Below are 15884 nucleotides of genomic sequence, written 5' to 3'. Positions count from 1 at the left end.
CCACCAAACAGGCTAGGTACCAGATAACAACTCATCCACGTCAGGTGGTGTAAGTCCCGTTGTTTGTTTTACATTAGGTGCCCAGTCAATGTATTCGTACAGTGCATTATCATGCCCAAGAGCTTTTCTGCTTGGAGGCTGGGACGTTTGACTTTTGACAGGTAGAAGCGGGATCCAATCTGTTACGGCAATACAGCGGGGAGCAGACACCAGATCGTCAATGGCACCCGTTGTCGAGGAAGCAAGCTGCAGCCAGACTGAAGAAGGAGGGAGCAAGCGAGCGAGCTGGCAGGCCGCGCAAAAGAAAGAAGGTTGGAGGGAAGGCGTGGCAGGCAGGCTGGGATGCAGCCTTTCTCGCAGCCCGCTGCCCGGGCTGCCACGCTAAGATCGCCCGCCCACCACCCACATCGGCACCCACATCACGCCTGCCAGGGATTGGGAGCTGGAGCCATGGACAGGCCACAGCCCGACGATTCTCTCGGCCGGACGCTAAAACGGATCTCTAGCTCTCGACGCCGCAACGGAAGCCCCCCAAGCCCCCATTTACCGGTTTCGTCTGTAGTCCCCAGCACAGCTGGAACAAGCGGGAAAATTCTGTTCAAAAAGTGCCGACCGACAAGCTTCGGGTAGCCTCCAATTTGGCCGATGTTGCGAGTCTCAGCAGAGACAAGATCACGAATGTCTGTCTGGAGAGGCTGGCTGGCTGATCCGCTCGGGCAAACCCAATGACGAAGCTCTCGACAGAAACCTCTGATCAAGGCAGGACCCCATACGCCCAGCCGGAAGACGGCCACAGCTAAGAGAAAGGTCGGCGGACATGATGACCACTGCCCCTCGTCCCCTCGTCCCCTCGCACGAGAACCTGAAGTGAAGTGGTCGACAGCATGCTCCTGCCCTGCCACCCAGCAACGAAACAATCTGCCACGGCAACCACTCACAGCATCAGGAAAGAAGCAAGCAATCACGATCAAGTGGTACCGTTTCAAATCTAGACCCTATCCCGGCTTTCACCTCCATCAACCACCCATAACACGTGTGATATGGCATATTTCTCGCAGTACCAGGGAAAAAAGCAAACCAGCGCCATCCTTCCAAGTGTCCAACCCTCGACAATGAGGTCAGTTGTCGTCGGCCGATGGACCTACGGCCACGTCCGATTGGTCAATCACCCCTGCTCCAACCACCCTGGCTAGCCCACCGCAGCCACCAAGTTGAGGTCACCAACCAGCCTCTGATTCCCTGGCAACCGGAAAGCGGAATCATCTTTTCGCGGGGAACTTTTTTGTTCGATTCAAGATTCTCGTTCATGAGGTGGTGTGTCCCCATGTCTAATGTACACATGTAGGAAGCAAGGTACAGCAGGATGCACACCGAACCTGATTTTCGGGTGTCAACACGTATTTGCCAGGTCTGCCAATTATTCCGTCTCCGGTCATTTTCGCTTTCGTCCTTCCATCAGGTTTCTAGCAAAGTCTACAGCATCATTCCCCCGAAGCCAAGAAAGTTGCGGTGATTTTCCGCTCGAATCAATCAAACGATAACCCCACACAACTCCTCGTCTGCCCGCACCGTCCCACTCGTCAACATCAAAACTCAATCAATGCCTTGAGTTCCCTCCCTTGTTCAGCTGGCTGCGGGTGGCTCTGGAGTGACCTAGCCACTCCACCTCTCAAGCCACTCAAGCCACAGGCCAAGCGAGTCAGGGGGTCCGGCTAACCGGTGCGACTTGATGTCATTGATCGGACCATGATCGGTTTTGCGACCGCCCAAAGCCAAGCCCGACGTGGCCCTGTCGAGCTGGAGCAGGCGAGCCTCCATCCAACGTCACTGACCACCCCAGATTTCGATCTACAATGCTACCATACCGTCACGATGACGGTCTGAGGACCGGCAGCGCCGTCCTGTAAGCCAACGGACGATGCCTGATTACAGCTCACTCGTTTCATCTATGTGTTCTGGGGGTCACCATTTGGACTGACAGGGCCTTCAAGAGAGGATGAACAGGTCGCTGCGCCTGATCCTAGACCGCTCCTCCAAAATCGAGAGATCAAGGCATGAGTGCCAAGACAGTTGGACAACTGACACAGGTAATCGATGTGGCTGAGTCTCTGTTGTCTCGCGATCTCCCTTCTTTACCCGCTCCTTGCAAGAGATGCATACTCAAGCCTCCCTCACAGCATCAGAGATTGCCCCTCTGTGGTCTCTGAGATGGCGAGGTTGGTACTGTACGCTTCTTGAAACAAGCAATCATTTCCAAAGTCGCACAAATTGAGTGCAGCCAACCCACGCTACAGCTGCGCGACCCGTGCCACCTCGTGGTCCACTAGTGTGTGCAGCTTGCAGGCCTTTTTCATCTCGACTCCTGGTACACAGCTGCGATCGCTGTGATGAGCCCCTTGATCTGAGCTCAAGTCGACTGTCCGTCTGCATCGCCGACCCTGTGCCTGCCCAGCGTCTTAGACAAAAAATCCGAGCGTGAGAGTCCGCGTCCAAAGGGAGGACTAAGGTAAGGGGCCGTGGTCGCCCTTGGGACTCACAAGGCTAGGCTGTGGTGGATCACCACCCTCTTCAGCTGAGCTTGCACAGTCCGTCTCTGCACCAACCTCGAAAGGTGCCGGCAACCACCATTGGCCTTGATCCACCTTGCGTTGATGGGCCTGGCCGAGACCATCGCTTCCAGCATCCCTGGATACTAACAGACGCTTGTCTCACTTTTTTCTCTCAATTTTGATAGCTAGCAAATTGCCCATACCCATTCGGCGGTGATCCCGATGCCTCTCCAATGTAGGCTAGCTAGTCTCATTTATTGTTTGTTGCTCAGAGATATTGTCGAGGAAGCAGATGGTATTCGATGCCATATTCTATTTGACCCTCATCCATACCTGTCACGGGGCAAGCGCTAAAGATATTGTCTGAGCCCTAACGTGTGGTCTGGGTGAAAAGCCATGAGAAATAATGGATGCCTTACCCCAGACCTTCATATCCCACTTCCGCGCTGCTACTCCGTACCTACCCTACGATCAACGAAAGATATCCGTGGATATTGACGAAGCCCTGCCTTTGCTGGACAGCTGGCATCAGCGATATGCCATACCAGTCGGCCAGCCGCAGTCACCATGTCACAATCATGCCCAGAGAGATTTAATGGTATCTTTTTTTGGTGACGCGCAAGCATCAATACTCACTATCTAGACGCGAATCAAGCATTACTACAACAAATACCAGAACGAGCCGACCCAGTCCAACTCGCAACATAACCTATGCAACCTACTCAAGCAAATACCCAGTGCCGATCCATTACATTTCTCTGTCCATCATGTCATGCTTCCAACCATGCCTTCGTTTTCATCTCATCGATTGTCATTAACACACACACATTCCGCCAGCAGTCCGTGTTGTTCAGCCACTGCACATGATGCAGGACTCGGGGTTCTCAATGCTACCTGTAAACCATAGGATTAGCGTTGTCATTCATCAAACAAGGCATCATGTCACTTACACTGTAGGACGGCATCAGAGTAGATGTCCCGCTCACGTTCCTCGCTATCCTTGTCCTGATCCTCGGACTGCTCGCTCTTCTTGAGGCTCAGTTCCTCCTCCTTGATCTTTTCAGCAGGCTCGGTAGGGAGGGCCTTGGGGCTGTCACCCTCCTCGGGGTCAGCCTTGATGGAAGGTGCCCGGCCGGGAATAGTAGCCTGGCCTCGGGGGTTGCCAGAGGCGGCGGGCCTGCCTCCGTTCAGAGAGGCCCCAGAAAAGGACGAGGGCGACGAAATCAGATAGCTGGAGCCGGCGGGAGGAGCGCGCTTCTTCAGAGGTCGGATCTGGGCCGAGTTGGCGTCGGCAACCTTGAGAGCTTGCTGATCGACAGTGAACTGAATGGGAGCAGCGGCAGCCTGCGTTCGCAGGTAGTACATGCCCGTCTTCAGACCGAGCTTCCAGCCGGCAAAGTGCATGCTGGTGATCTTGCCCATGGTGGGGTCCTTCATGTGGATGTTGAGAGACTGGGACTGATCAATGAAGGCACCTCGGTCGGCCGCCATCTGGACGACCTGGCGCTGGGAAATCTCCCAAACGGTCTTGTAGAGAGCCTTGACCTCAGCGGGGATATTGGGGATGTTCTGGATGGAACCGTTCTCAGCAATGATTCGGTTCTTCATGGAATCCGACCACAGGCCCATATCGACGAGATCCTTGAGCAACCAGGGGTTAACGACCTGGAACTCGCCAGCGAGGACACGACGCTGGTAGATGTTGGAGGTGTAAGGCTCGAAGCACTCGTTGTTACCCAGGATCTGCGAAGTGCTGGCAGTGGGCATGGGGGCAAGCAGCAGACTGTTGCGGGTACCATGCTCCTTGACCTGCTCCCTGAGAGACTCCCAGTCCCAGAGGTCAGAGGGCTTCACGTTCCACATGTCGAACTGGAGAATACCCTCAGAGGCAGGAGAGCCCTTGAAGGTAGAGTAGGGACCCTCCTCCTTGGCGAGCTGCACGGAAGCAGTAAGGGCAGCATGGTAGATGGTCTCAAAGATCTGCTTGTTCAGCTCTCGAGCCTCAGGAGACTCGAAAGGCATGCGCAGAGCAAGGAAAGCATCGGCAAGACCTTGGACACCGACACCAATGGGTCGGTGTCGCATGTTGCTGTTGCGAGCTTCAGGAACGGGGTAGTGGTTCACATCGATGATCCTGTTCAGGTTGCGAACGACAGTCTGTGTGACCTCGTGCAGCTTCTGGAAGTCATAGCACGCCTCGTCGTAGTTGATGAAAGAGGGAAGGGCGAGGGAGGCAAGGTTGCAGACAGCAACCTCATCAGGGGCACAGTACTCGATGATCTCAGTGCACAGGTTGGAGCTGCGAATGGTACCCAGGTTCTTCTGGTTGCTCTTGCGGTTGCAGTGATCCTTGTAGAGCATGAAGGGGTTACCAGTCTCGGTCTGAGCCTCGAGGATGGCATACCAGAGCTTCTGAGCCTTCATGGTCTTGCGACCCTTACCGGCCTTCTCATACTTCTCGTACAGAGCCTCGAACTCCTCACCGTAGCAGTCGGCGAGGCCGGGACACTCGTTGGGACACATGAGAGTCCAGTCACCGTTCTTCTCGACACGTTTCATGAAGAGATCGGGAATCCAGAGAGCCAGGAACAGGTCGCGAGCGCGGACCTCCTCCTTGCCGTGGTTCTTGCGCAGATCAAGGAACTCAAAGACATCTGCGTGCCAGGGCTCAAGGTAGATGGCAAAGGCACCAGGTCGCTTGTTGCCACCCTGATCGACGTATCGGGCAGTGTTGTTGAAGACACGGAGCATGGGGGTAACACCGTTGGAGGTACCGTTGGTACCGGCGATGTAAGAACCAGTGGCACGGATTCGGTGCACGTTCAGGCCAATACCACCAGCCATCTTGGAAATCATGGCACAAGTCTTGAGAGTATCATAAATACCCTCAATACTGTCCTCCTTCATGTCGACAAGGAAGCATGAGGAGAGCTGAGGCTGGGGAGTACCCGCGTTGAAGAGGGTGGGGGAGGCATGAGTGAAGAACTTGCTCGACATGAGGTTGTAAGTCTCGAGGACACGCTCAATATTGTCACCCCAGATGCCGACAGCCACACGCATGATCATGTGCTGGGGGCGCTCAACAATCTTGCCATCAATCTTCAGGAGGTAGGATCGCTCAAGAGTCTTGAAGCCAAAGTATTGGTATTGGAAGTCACGGTCATAGACAATGGCGGAGTCTAGCTCCTCCTTGTGTCGCATGACGCACTCATATGTTTCTTGGGAGATCATGGGCGACGCCCGGTCGTTCTTGGGGTTGACATAGTGGTAGAGGTCGCTCACGACAGCGGACCATTGCTTCTTGGTCTGCTTGTGGAGGTTGGAGACGGCGATACGGGCCGCCAGGATGGCGTAGTCGGGGTGGGTGACGGTCATGTACGCCGCAGTCTCGGCAGCCTGTGAGGTCGGGTCAGCTGGCTGCAGAAGCAATCATGATGGAGAGGACTTACGAGATCGTCCAATTGGACAGTTGTGACACCACCGTAGACACCCGAGATGACCTTCTGGGTAATGGCAACAGGGTCAACGTGGTCCATGTCAAGGCCGTAACAGAGCCTCGAGACACGGGCGGTGATCTTGTCGAACTGGACGCGCTCCTGGCGTCCATCTGAGAGATTATCAGCTGTCATGATACATCATGATCAGAGTCAAGTCAAAACATACCGCGCTTTCTGACAAACATGATGGCGGTGGGTGAGGGGGGAGGAGGGTGAGGGCGGGATGAATCGGATGCAAAGCTAATGCAAGGCTCTTCCCTGCTTATAGGAGCAGCTACAAGAGAGAGCAGCGTCCAAAGATTGTGTGACGCTTGAAGGAGAGATGAAAGAATTATCCAGAGTCTGGCGGTTGCTGTGGTATGTCGAGGAAATGGGGGATGCAAAATTGACGTGGAGGTCGAGGGAGGTTTTAAGGCAAGTCGCGTCTTGGAGACTGCCCGGACGCGACACCAACTTTTCTTAGCGCGACAAACAATGAATGAATGAACGGCAGCAACCTATTAAGCACGCCCCGCCCTGCAACCTCAGGCAACGCCCCAGTCAAAGGACGCCTGCGACAGCCCGAGACGCCCGATTAAGTCCGCCGATTTTCGTTCAAAACAGGGATCAATCGGGCTCATCCGGCGGCAGCTGAGACGGTGAAGCCTGTATTATCCCACTATTTCATGCATTTTTACGTCTTGGAAGCATGAGCTATCCATCATGGCTCTCCGATGTCGCGGGACCTGAAATGCCACCCTGGTTCCCCTGCGCGTTGCCGGAGTGGTGGTGGGGTTCCGATGGGGGGTAAGACACTGGCGCGCGAAGTCACGTGGGGATATGCACATTATTAATTGTATAAGAGTGGGGCAATTGAAGCGCGTTAACCTCTCGTAAGCCGTGACTGAGCTCGGACGCCGCCAACAGGTTGACGGGAGGATGAGTGAGACCTTGGGACGAAAGCGTTAGAGTCAAGGTCAAGCAGCCAATAAACGTCCGTCGTGCCCTGGAACCAGGCAACAGCTGTGCCTTTTTTCACGTCCTGGAAAGGAAAGACAGAAGAATACCTGAGGTTACGATTGCAGGGTTTCGAGTGACTCAACTTTCAGAGTCAAAGACTACGTTCGAGTCCATGATATCGAGACGCATTCTTCCACGTTTTCAACCTCTGTCCAAGACATTTGCTTCCTCCGCCTTTTCGTCGTCAAGGTTTCGCACCATGGCTTCAGCAGCTTCACCGCCTGAGCCCGTGAACGGCTCCGGCTACAAGCCCAGATACATCGATGTATGTGTGCTCTGCACCTATATCCGACCCCACTGAGATATTTCCGAATCCGAGATATCACTGACACATGGCAACTGTCTAGTAGATCGGTATCAATCTCACCGATCCCATTTTTCGTGGACGATATCATGGCAAGGAGCGACATCCTGATGATCTCACCGCTGTTATTGGCAGAGCTCATGAAGTTGGCTGCACGAAACTCATAGTTACTGGTTCAGACTTGGGTAACTCCCGAGATGCTCTCAAACTCGCTGAAGCATATCGTGAGTCCCCTTCAACCTCGTGATGTACAGAACAGATCTAACCATAACCTGCAGCGGGTTCCGTTTATGGAACTGCAGGTATCCATCCTTGCAGCAGCGCAGTCTTCAGTGAAGCCGGTCCCTCCCACGAGTCCGAGCATACGCTGCCATGCAACCCTGACCCCTCAGCCCCAGTCTCGGAGGAGCATCCTCCCTGCTCAACAAAGACGGAGAAGCTCGTTGCCGACCTGACGTCACTCGTGACAGAAGCCCAAGCTTCGGGCAAGAAGAGCCTCGTCGCCATGGGCGAGTTTGGCCTCGACTATGACCGTCTGCACTATTGCTCCAAGACCATCCAGCTTCACTCCTTTGCCGCCCAGCTCAAGGTGGCTGCATCGATAACACCACAGCTCCCGCTGTTCCTGCACTCACGCGCTGCTCATGCTGACTTTGTGCGTCTGTTGAAGGATGCCTTTGGAGAGAAGCTCGAAAGACTGGAGAAGGGTGGTGTGGTGCACAGCTTTACCGGCACAACAGAGGAGATGCGAGAGCTCATGGACCTTGGGCTGTATATTGGCATCAACGGCTGCAGCTTCAAGACTGTCGAGAACTGCGCTGTTGTCAAGGAAGTCCACCTTGACCGTCTCATGATCGAGACGGATGGACCCTGGTGTGAGGTTCGACCGAGCCACGAGGGATGGAAATACTTGATCGAAAAGAAGCCTGCCGTCGAGAATGAGCAGAATGGTGCTTCTGTTGCCCCGGACCCGGCTCAAAAGCCTCAGAAACAGAATAAGAAGAACCAGAAGAAGGCGCCTGAAGTACCCGAACGCTTCAAGGTCGTCAAGAAGGAGAAGTGGGAAGAGGGCGCTATGGTCAAGGGACGAAACGAGCCCTGTACCATCGAGCGCATTGCCAAGATTATTGCTGGTATCAAGGAGGCCAGTGTCGAGGAGGTTTGCGAAGCCGCCTGGCGAAACACCGTGACAGTATTCGGACTTGAAGACAACTAGGAATTAGACGGGAGCCTGTTCCGTCGCGGGGTATCAACGATAGAAAAAGACATAGACCATGCGCCGTTATAGATCCAAAACCTTCCCTCCCGTCCATTCGTCACATACCCGAGCCCTTGTGCCCCCGTATCCTACCATGCCTTACAAGCCCTGTCGTCACGCCTTCTTCTCCCGTCATCCACCCCGGCATTCTTTCGCCATCCACTATCCCCGCCTCGACCAGTTGCCGTACACCAGCCCACACGTGGGAGCCGTTAAACGTTATCTTGACAGTCGGAGTCCATCGATCCGAGTTTCCCCCATCTTTTCTCGCGTCATCGTCGCCGGCGTTGGCCTCCCGAATAACGGCATCAATCTTGCTTCGTCGACGGCTTGCGGCCCCTGTCGCCGCATCGCCATCCTCCCCTTCCTCATTCATGGGCTCATCCAGGTCCGTACTTGTTGAAGGGAATGGATCCTGTATCACAATATCCACTCTCTCCACGCCCTTGCCGTCCGTTACGATGCCTGAATCGCCAAACCGTGCCTTGGCCGTCAACTTTGCTCTTTTCGCAGCCCGTTGAGATTCTGTTAATTGAGCTCCTCGTTTCTGGCTTAGGCTGGAAGATGATGATTCCCTGGAAAGTGGAGGAGTTGGAAGAACGGTATCCAAAGGAGATATTTTGTTGGACTCATCGGCATAGATGCTCCAGCCGCCTCCCGCAGCATTGGTGCGTCCAGACCCCTTCTTCTCTAAGAGAGCATTCAAGTTCTTGCTTGTCAGGTTGCCAGCCTTGAGCGTGTATCGTTCGCGAGGTCGCGAGAGCGCTTTGGGGACTCCATCCACGATTAAGCTCTGCAAGCTCTTGGACTCTCCAAATCCAATGGGACCAGTAGCCTGGGACTTTGTTATGTACAGCGCAGGAGATCCATCCGGGAAGGCAATGTACACAGTCCTGGAAGAGTCGAAATTGGCGGCCGTCCCTGAAGAGTTCTGACTCGACAAGGCAAAGTCGGTGTTGTAGGGGGAATCAATGACGAAAATCCGTAAGAGTAAGACTGGCAGATCTCTAGGCCGATGAAAGTGATAATGCGCTTTCACGTCGGGTAGTACCTGGGATTGAAGGTTCTGTAGAAATGTCGAAGGGTGAAATCGAGGAATTGTGAGGCTTTCCCGATCAACTTTGAGAACCTCCTCCTCGTCGGCGTTCTGTGAGGGTTGTCTGAGAGGTAGAATCTGATAGGCTGACCATTTCTGAGAAGTAGGATTCTGCTCAAAGAAGGCCAGATCCGCCATTGCCAGCTGATATAGCGTGAGACCTAACCTCCAGTCTCCTTCCAGGATTCGGTTAATCACATCGCGTTTTGACCCCTTTTGTTGTTGCATATCCAGATAAAGCTGTTGCAGTTCATCGACAGACTGGCAAGGGGGGTAGATGTCGTCGGTCTCCTCATCATCCTCATCGTCCCTCCTCTCGATGTAGGGAATGGCATTAGCAAGACTCCCATCGTCGAGCCAGTCCAGGGCAAGAGATATGAGTGACTCTCGTGATAGGCGATTAAGACTCTTCAAAACAGCCGGATTTGAAGCATCGACGCGAAGAGATGATGGCAGTCTGGCCGTTGTTGGGACTGAGAACCGGGCCATTGTTGTTTGTTGTTTTAGAGGCCCGGTTACTTGACAAGCATGAACAACCACAATGCGGCGCAAGCAATGTTGAGAGGTTGAGCAAAACAGCAAGGCTGCCCTGCTAGCCCAGACTGAAGATCAGACGTGAGTTAATTTCCAAGATCCTGCAAATGAACAAATATCGATGCTTTGATGAGTCGCGACACATTCACTCTGTCGCGTCGCAAGGCCTGCCAAGATGGCCAACTCGTGAGCACGGGCCATCTGGCGTCTCAAAGGGGAATGATTGGAACCAAATCATGTGATTATTCACGTGCCTTTGCAACCCCAGCGAACTCCCCGAAGCTGGGAACAGCATCTGGAAGTTCTACAGTAAGGCCATTCATGTGCCTCATCGGGAGCCCAACCAATGGACTGACACCGATGTACGATTCCATGGAGGTTGTACTCCGCTTGCCATCGGAATTGCAACCTCTCAAAAGGAGACAAAGCCATCTCGGCTCTAACGATGGGTCGACTCGGACGTGGGCATGGGCTGACTCGGAGATGCGGCCATCCTCCTTCGATTGGTCCAGGACCTCCCGTGCCTTGCTCTTCGAGACTCCCAGCTTTGTTCCAACCCCACCGTCAAGGGATGGCATTCCCAGACTAGCCTGTATGAATTGAAAAGCACGAGACTGGCCGAGCCCAACTGGACAAGGGACGGAAAGCTTAAGAGGAGGGCGCTTGGGCCTCAGGGTCCAGAAACCCTACGATGCCACTCATGATGATCCCGAGGTGGTGAGGCAAACTATTGACGACACGGCAGGCCATGGAGGGAATTGATTTCCGCGTGCAAGTCAGGATTCCCTCTAAAGCCCCCACGTAGCACAGAGGCAGGGGGTATGACGTTTCCTCGTCGAGGTTGCAGATCCGACCGGCAGATGCGCGAGGACCATCAAGGGCAAAGGGTCGCATTTGCAGGCTCAAGAATAAAGTGTGTGTGGGTGGAAAGCTGTGGGAGCTATTGAAGCTGTGTGAGCGTGTGCCTCGGAACGACACACGGTCCATACGTAGGAAGCGGAGGTCAAGCTCCATGCCATGGCTCTATGATGAGATGTGTCATGGCAAATTCCAAGGAGCTGGGGTTGTAGACAAGCGAGACACCGGGGAGACTTGCTTCTGGAGAATGATTCCACAGGTGAGATGCTGGGGCCCCAATTTGACGGGGAGTTCGGAAAATGGGCGGGACTCGTGGGTGATGAGGACGGGGATTGGCTCGTGGAGACTTGTTTGATAATGTCGTCTCTTCATCACCTCCAGAGGCTCCAGACGGCAAGCAACCAAGATGAACAGGGCCCCTGCGGCTGGCAGACTCCCCACGCGCACACAGGGAATGACCTCCACTGTGCCTAGCCCAATGGGCTAAGATCAGCCGCAAAAGCGCACGAGGGTGTCTCTGAGGCTGGATCGTATGCGCATGGAGCGACAGGACAGGGGCTTCGTTGACGGATGTCTCAGAGTGTCACGAACAGACGGCGTGGGATCCGTTGGAATGACCAAAAGCCGTTAATTATGGATTCACTGAGTGGGACGCAGCTGTGAGTGAGAGTGAATCTTCGGGGAGTCTCTTGAACGGCGAACGGTACCGTGTCATGTTGCACCCGATGTGGTGGATGTCCCCAGTTGATGCCAGTCTGGAAGGGATGCAGATCCTAGAACTACTTTGTCTTTGACATTGAAGTGTCGTGGGATGTTTGCGTATGCCTTCTTACGCCATGAGTTTTCGGTCCGGGCAGAGTTTTTCTGTGCAGGGAGCAGGAAAATCAAAGTTGTGTGCGCGATAATCTTCACCGACTTGGAGACTCCCGGTGCCGGACACTAGGATGTCTTGGGCACCATACTTGGAATAATACAGTTAGAAGCAACATGGTTGACTCGCCTTGGACATGAACGAACTCCCCGAAGGCGCCCGGTTTTGCCACTGTGCTGGGAGAGCTGAAGGGAGGAGGCTGTTGGCTGAGAGCGTTGGCTGGCTGGATGGCTGAATGTGCCTGTGCTCCCACTTTCCGCGTGGCTACGCTAGCTTCACGCGACCCTGAACGCTTTGCCGAGTTTTGTTTCCCATGCTGCTGTGCCGAGCTCTGCGCGGTTGTAAATGCTGGGATGTTCTCCTCTGACAGCGTGCTACTGCTGTACGTACGTGTTAGTAGTATGAGGTGAGTGGAGTGTCGTCGTCTGTCCCAAACCACGGACGAACGCCGAGGACGAACGGGCAGAGACCAGGTTGGAGTGACCTGGCATGACCTCGCACGGGATAATCACTCATACGAATCGAGAGATTGGTGCATATTATGGTGACAAGTCTGGATCCCCAGCATGACGGAGACGTTACCCGTGAAATAAAGAGAAAAGAGAACCCACGCGCGCCCACGCGCGCCCACTCTCCAGATCCAGGACGGCATCAAAATCTGCAGACAAGCGACAGGGGGCGGGGAGTTCAAGTGAGTCGGCGTGTGTGAGCATCCCAACGCAGGGTCCCGGTTGTTCATGGGTTTGGGTTGGGTGTGGTGCCGTTGACGTGGGGGGGATCCATTGTGAGTCTCTGAGAGGGGAAATCCATGACGGCGCTCTTATGCGTGATTGTTAAGCAAGCCCAGGTACTCGGGTTTGTAAGCAGCGGCTGCAACTGTGCCTTTGTTGCGCTGAGGGGTATTGAGGTATGAAAGGGAAAACGCATTGAACCGTCATTGAAGAAAACTTTGAGTCTATAGATGCAAAGATGAAAGAGTGAGTGAGTGAACAACACGAGATGGACAAGAGATGGCATCCCAGGTGTCTGGGATCCAGCCCTTTCCCTGGATCCAAGGATGTTGGATGGATGGCGGTCCATTGGATTGCCAGGATTGCCAAGGCCCAGGCTGCCCACGCGGAACCTAGATGAGAGAGTCAATTACAGGGCCACCTCGCTACAATGGGCCGCTAGACCTCTCCAGGCGCACCACCGTGGCCGCCCATCCCACATACTGTTCCCTCACTGTCCAGTCGCCGCCGGCTGCTCACTGCCCACTACCCACTCTGCCCACTCCATCCGCTAAACCCACTGGCACCTGGTGCAGTAGGTGGCTTCGGCGGCAATCGGCCTCGCCAGAGGCGTCCACTTTGAGCAAAACCAACCTTGCCCGCCCCAGGCCAAAGCACTCGTTCCGTTCGTCGACGTTTCCTTCTTCCTCCACTTCCTCCCCCAACATTCGAGACTGACTTCTCCTTCTTCTTTTGACCTCGAAGGAGACAGACGCCCAGCGAAGAATTGACTTTTTGACGCCGCCGACGACCAGGACGACGACGACACTCGACGCCGACACCAAGACTTGCCCTTTGTCGCCGCGATATTCATTGAGTCACCAAAAATTTGTCCCGCAAGCCCGCACAAACCCCGCTCCCTCGCTATTTTTTATTTGAGTGAGTGAGCCGCTTTCGGGCATCGAATCTTGGGACAACAACTCGACGCCAACTACCTGAGCAAGAGGAGGCATCTTTTTTTCTTCTATTTATTCCAAGGTTCAACCGGCCACCTCTGTCAAAATGTCCAACTACAACGGCCGCCGCGGCCCCAATGTGTCGCAGTATCTCCGCGACCTCAATGCCATCAACCGCCAGGAGTCTTCCAACGACGAGCCCTTCAACATGGAGGAGGATCTTGCTCTGTTCACCAACACCCAGTTCTTCGACTTTGAGACTGGCCAGAACACCGACTACCAGGCCCATCCCGTCAAGGCTGACATGGAGGCTCCCCCGAGCACTTCGCCTTCCGATGGCATGACCCCGGCTCCCTCTGTCGTGGGCGACCTCTCCAACTTTGATTTCATCCAGGGTGAGTTTTACCGTCTACGTTTTATGTCGAGATTCAATTCCCGGAGGATTGGGGACAACTGCCGAGGGAGGGGAGTGAGAGGTTGTCAGGCTGGGGGTGAGAGTGAGGCACAGCGAGCGAGTTGTGGACATCATTTTCATCAAGGTTAGCAGAGATATTGTCGTTTCAATATTTCTGCAACTGAAATGAGAATGATCTGACCAGAAACCCGCGCGTTTCCCCGTTCTCTCATCTCAAATCTGCAACTCTCCTCTCTCCCCGCGGTAAGATTGCATGGCCACGATCCAAGCGGACGGGCGAGAATGATACATGTCAATGCTGGTCCCTGATGGGCAACGAGCAGCGCCTCGACCGCTTCACTAACCGGCCAAACCCCCACCTCCTCTGAATCTACCCTGTCGCCTTGTGTGCATGGCGCCCTTTTGTCATTGGGACATAGTTGTCTCCTCCAGATGCAGGCCTGCTCGAGGGTGGCCCGCCTCGGGGGGTGAAGCTTGATCTCAGTGGCTGGGCGGGCGATGGTGTCTATGGTGCAATATCTCGTGATCTGCCGACACCGATCACGACATCGCCTCTCACCCCTGCACCTCACCCGTCCCTTCCCAAGTTGGCAAGGCCTCTTCCCCAGGCCTCATGGCCTCTGCTTCAACATCAACTATTCTTCAATCGTCCATGTCTACCTACTATCTTCTTCTCCTCTGCCTCTGGTCATGACATTTGACTATTTGTTCCCACTTGGACTGACCACCGAACGATGGCAGGTGAATTTAGCTTCCCCGAGTTTACCAGCGCCTATCCGTCGACCCCCCTGAACGGCTTCGCGGATGGTGCTCAGAACTTCCAGGCCATGCAGCCCAACCCTTCTGCCGCCTATCAGCCCGTCCCCCAGCAGCAGCAGCAGCAGCAACAGCCTGCCCACTATGGCCAGCAACCCGTCCCCCAGTCCGCTGAGAAGCGCAAGTCTGAGAGTGGTCCCGGCGCGGGCCGCTCCATGAACTTTGAGGAAGCCTCCCGCCAGGCTGCCGAGGAGGACAAGAGGAGGCGCAACACGGCCGCCAGCGCCCGCTTCCGCATCAAGAAGAAGCAGCGTGAGCAGGCCCTCGAGAAGTCTGCCAAGGAGATGTCGGAGAAGGTCACCTCCCTCGAGAGCAAGGTGCAGCAGCTCGAGATGGAGAACAAGTGGCTCAAGAACCTCCTCGTCGAGAAGAACGAGGGCAACGACGAGATCGTCACCCTGTGGAAGGAGTTTGCCGCCTCCAAGACTGGCGGCGACAAGAACAAGCCCGAGTCAAAATCCGACTCCCCCGTCAAGGAGGAGACAAGGTAATCCGATCTTCAACCAAACAAGCGACACACAACTCTCGGTGCGGCGCAACGACAGCTTACGGGAAACATGTGTGATGCGGATCTCGGGAGGCCGGCGGCGTTCTTCTGTCTGGGTTGCATCAAGTGGACGGGGTGGTGGCGTTTGATTTGAATATTGCGAGACCTGGTCTGGGGAATCTATAAGGAGTATATTGTGCGTGGAGGTTGCCAGAGGTTGGCCATGAAGGCTGCCCAAGACAGACGACATACAAGATAAAAAACATGTGAGGTTTGGTAAGGGGTTGAGATGGTTCAGTGGATGAATGGACAATACGGCTGTGATGAAAGCAGCTGGCTAGAAACAGGTCCTGGTTTGGGATGACAGGAGACAACCTGGGAGGACATTTTGTTTTGTCTGCAATGATATCAACGGGTATACGATAATTTCGATCCGTACACTTTTCTTTTAACCTGTTCAACACGTCTAGACTTTCCAATTGCATCTTCGTGGTGTTTGTGAATCATGTTATCCATTTTATCCTCTTCATTTCC

At 54.5% G+C, this 15884-nt stretch overlaps 4 protein-coding genes across 4 annotated transcripts; 2 read left to right on the top strand and 2 right to left on the bottom strand.

The window, feature by feature from the left end:
* Window positions 1–3399: 3399 nt before the first annotated feature.
* On the bottom strand, window positions 3400–6231 carry NECHADRAFT_78814 (uncharacterized protein; the record flags this gene model as incomplete). Its single annotated transcript, XM_003051546.1, has 4 exons — window positions 3400–3443; window positions 3500–5945; window positions 5999–6171; window positions 6213–6231. 4 exons carry the CDS (start codon window positions 6229–6231, stop codon window positions 3400–3402), a joined length of 2682 nt encoding a protein of 893 aa, XP_003051592.1.
* Window positions 6232–7244: 1013 nt separating this feature from the next.
* On the top strand, window positions 7245–8565 carry NECHADRAFT_78813 (uncharacterized protein; the record flags this gene model as incomplete). The annotated part of the gene is made up of 3 exons (XM_003051991.1): window positions 7245–7310; window positions 7396–7573; window positions 7628–8565. The coding sequence occupies 3 exons, from the start codon at window positions 7245–7247 to the stop codon at window positions 8563–8565; spliced, it is 1182 nt and encodes a 393-aa protein (XP_003052037.1).
* A 100-nt stretch (window positions 8566–8665) lies between these two features.
* NECHADRAFT_92554 (uncharacterized protein) lies at window positions 8666–10192 on the bottom strand (the record flags this gene model as incomplete). The annotated part of the gene is made up of 2 exons (XM_003051545.1): window positions 8666–8779; window positions 8810–10192. The coding sequence occupies 2 exons, from the start codon at window positions 10190–10192 to the stop codon at window positions 8666–8668; spliced, it is 1497 nt and encodes a 498-aa protein (XP_003051591.1).
* A 3275-nt stretch (window positions 10193–13467) lies between these two features.
* Window positions 13468–15802, top strand: NECHADRAFT_99958 (uncharacterized protein). Its single transcript, XM_003051990.1, has 2 exons — window positions 13468–14027; window positions 14789–15802. The coding sequence occupies exons 1-2, from the start codon at window positions 13739–13741 to the stop codon at window positions 15352–15354; spliced, it is 855 nt and encodes a 284-aa protein (XP_003052036.1). The 5' UTR covers window positions 13468–13738; the 3' UTR covers window positions 15355–15802.
* Window positions 15803–15884: the final 82 nt, after the last annotated feature.

The sequence above is a fragment of the Fusarium vanettenii genome (assembly GCF_000151355.1).
Source record: "Fusarium vanettenii 77-13-4 chromosome 4 genomic scaffold NECHAsca_3_chr4_2_0, whole genome shotgun sequence".
Lineage (NCBI taxonomy): Eukaryota > Fungi > Ascomycota > Sordariomycetes > Hypocreales > Nectriaceae > Fusarium > Fusarium vanettenii.
Note: the sequence above shows the minus strand (reverse complement) of the source record. Positions and strands in the feature narration are given on the sequence as shown.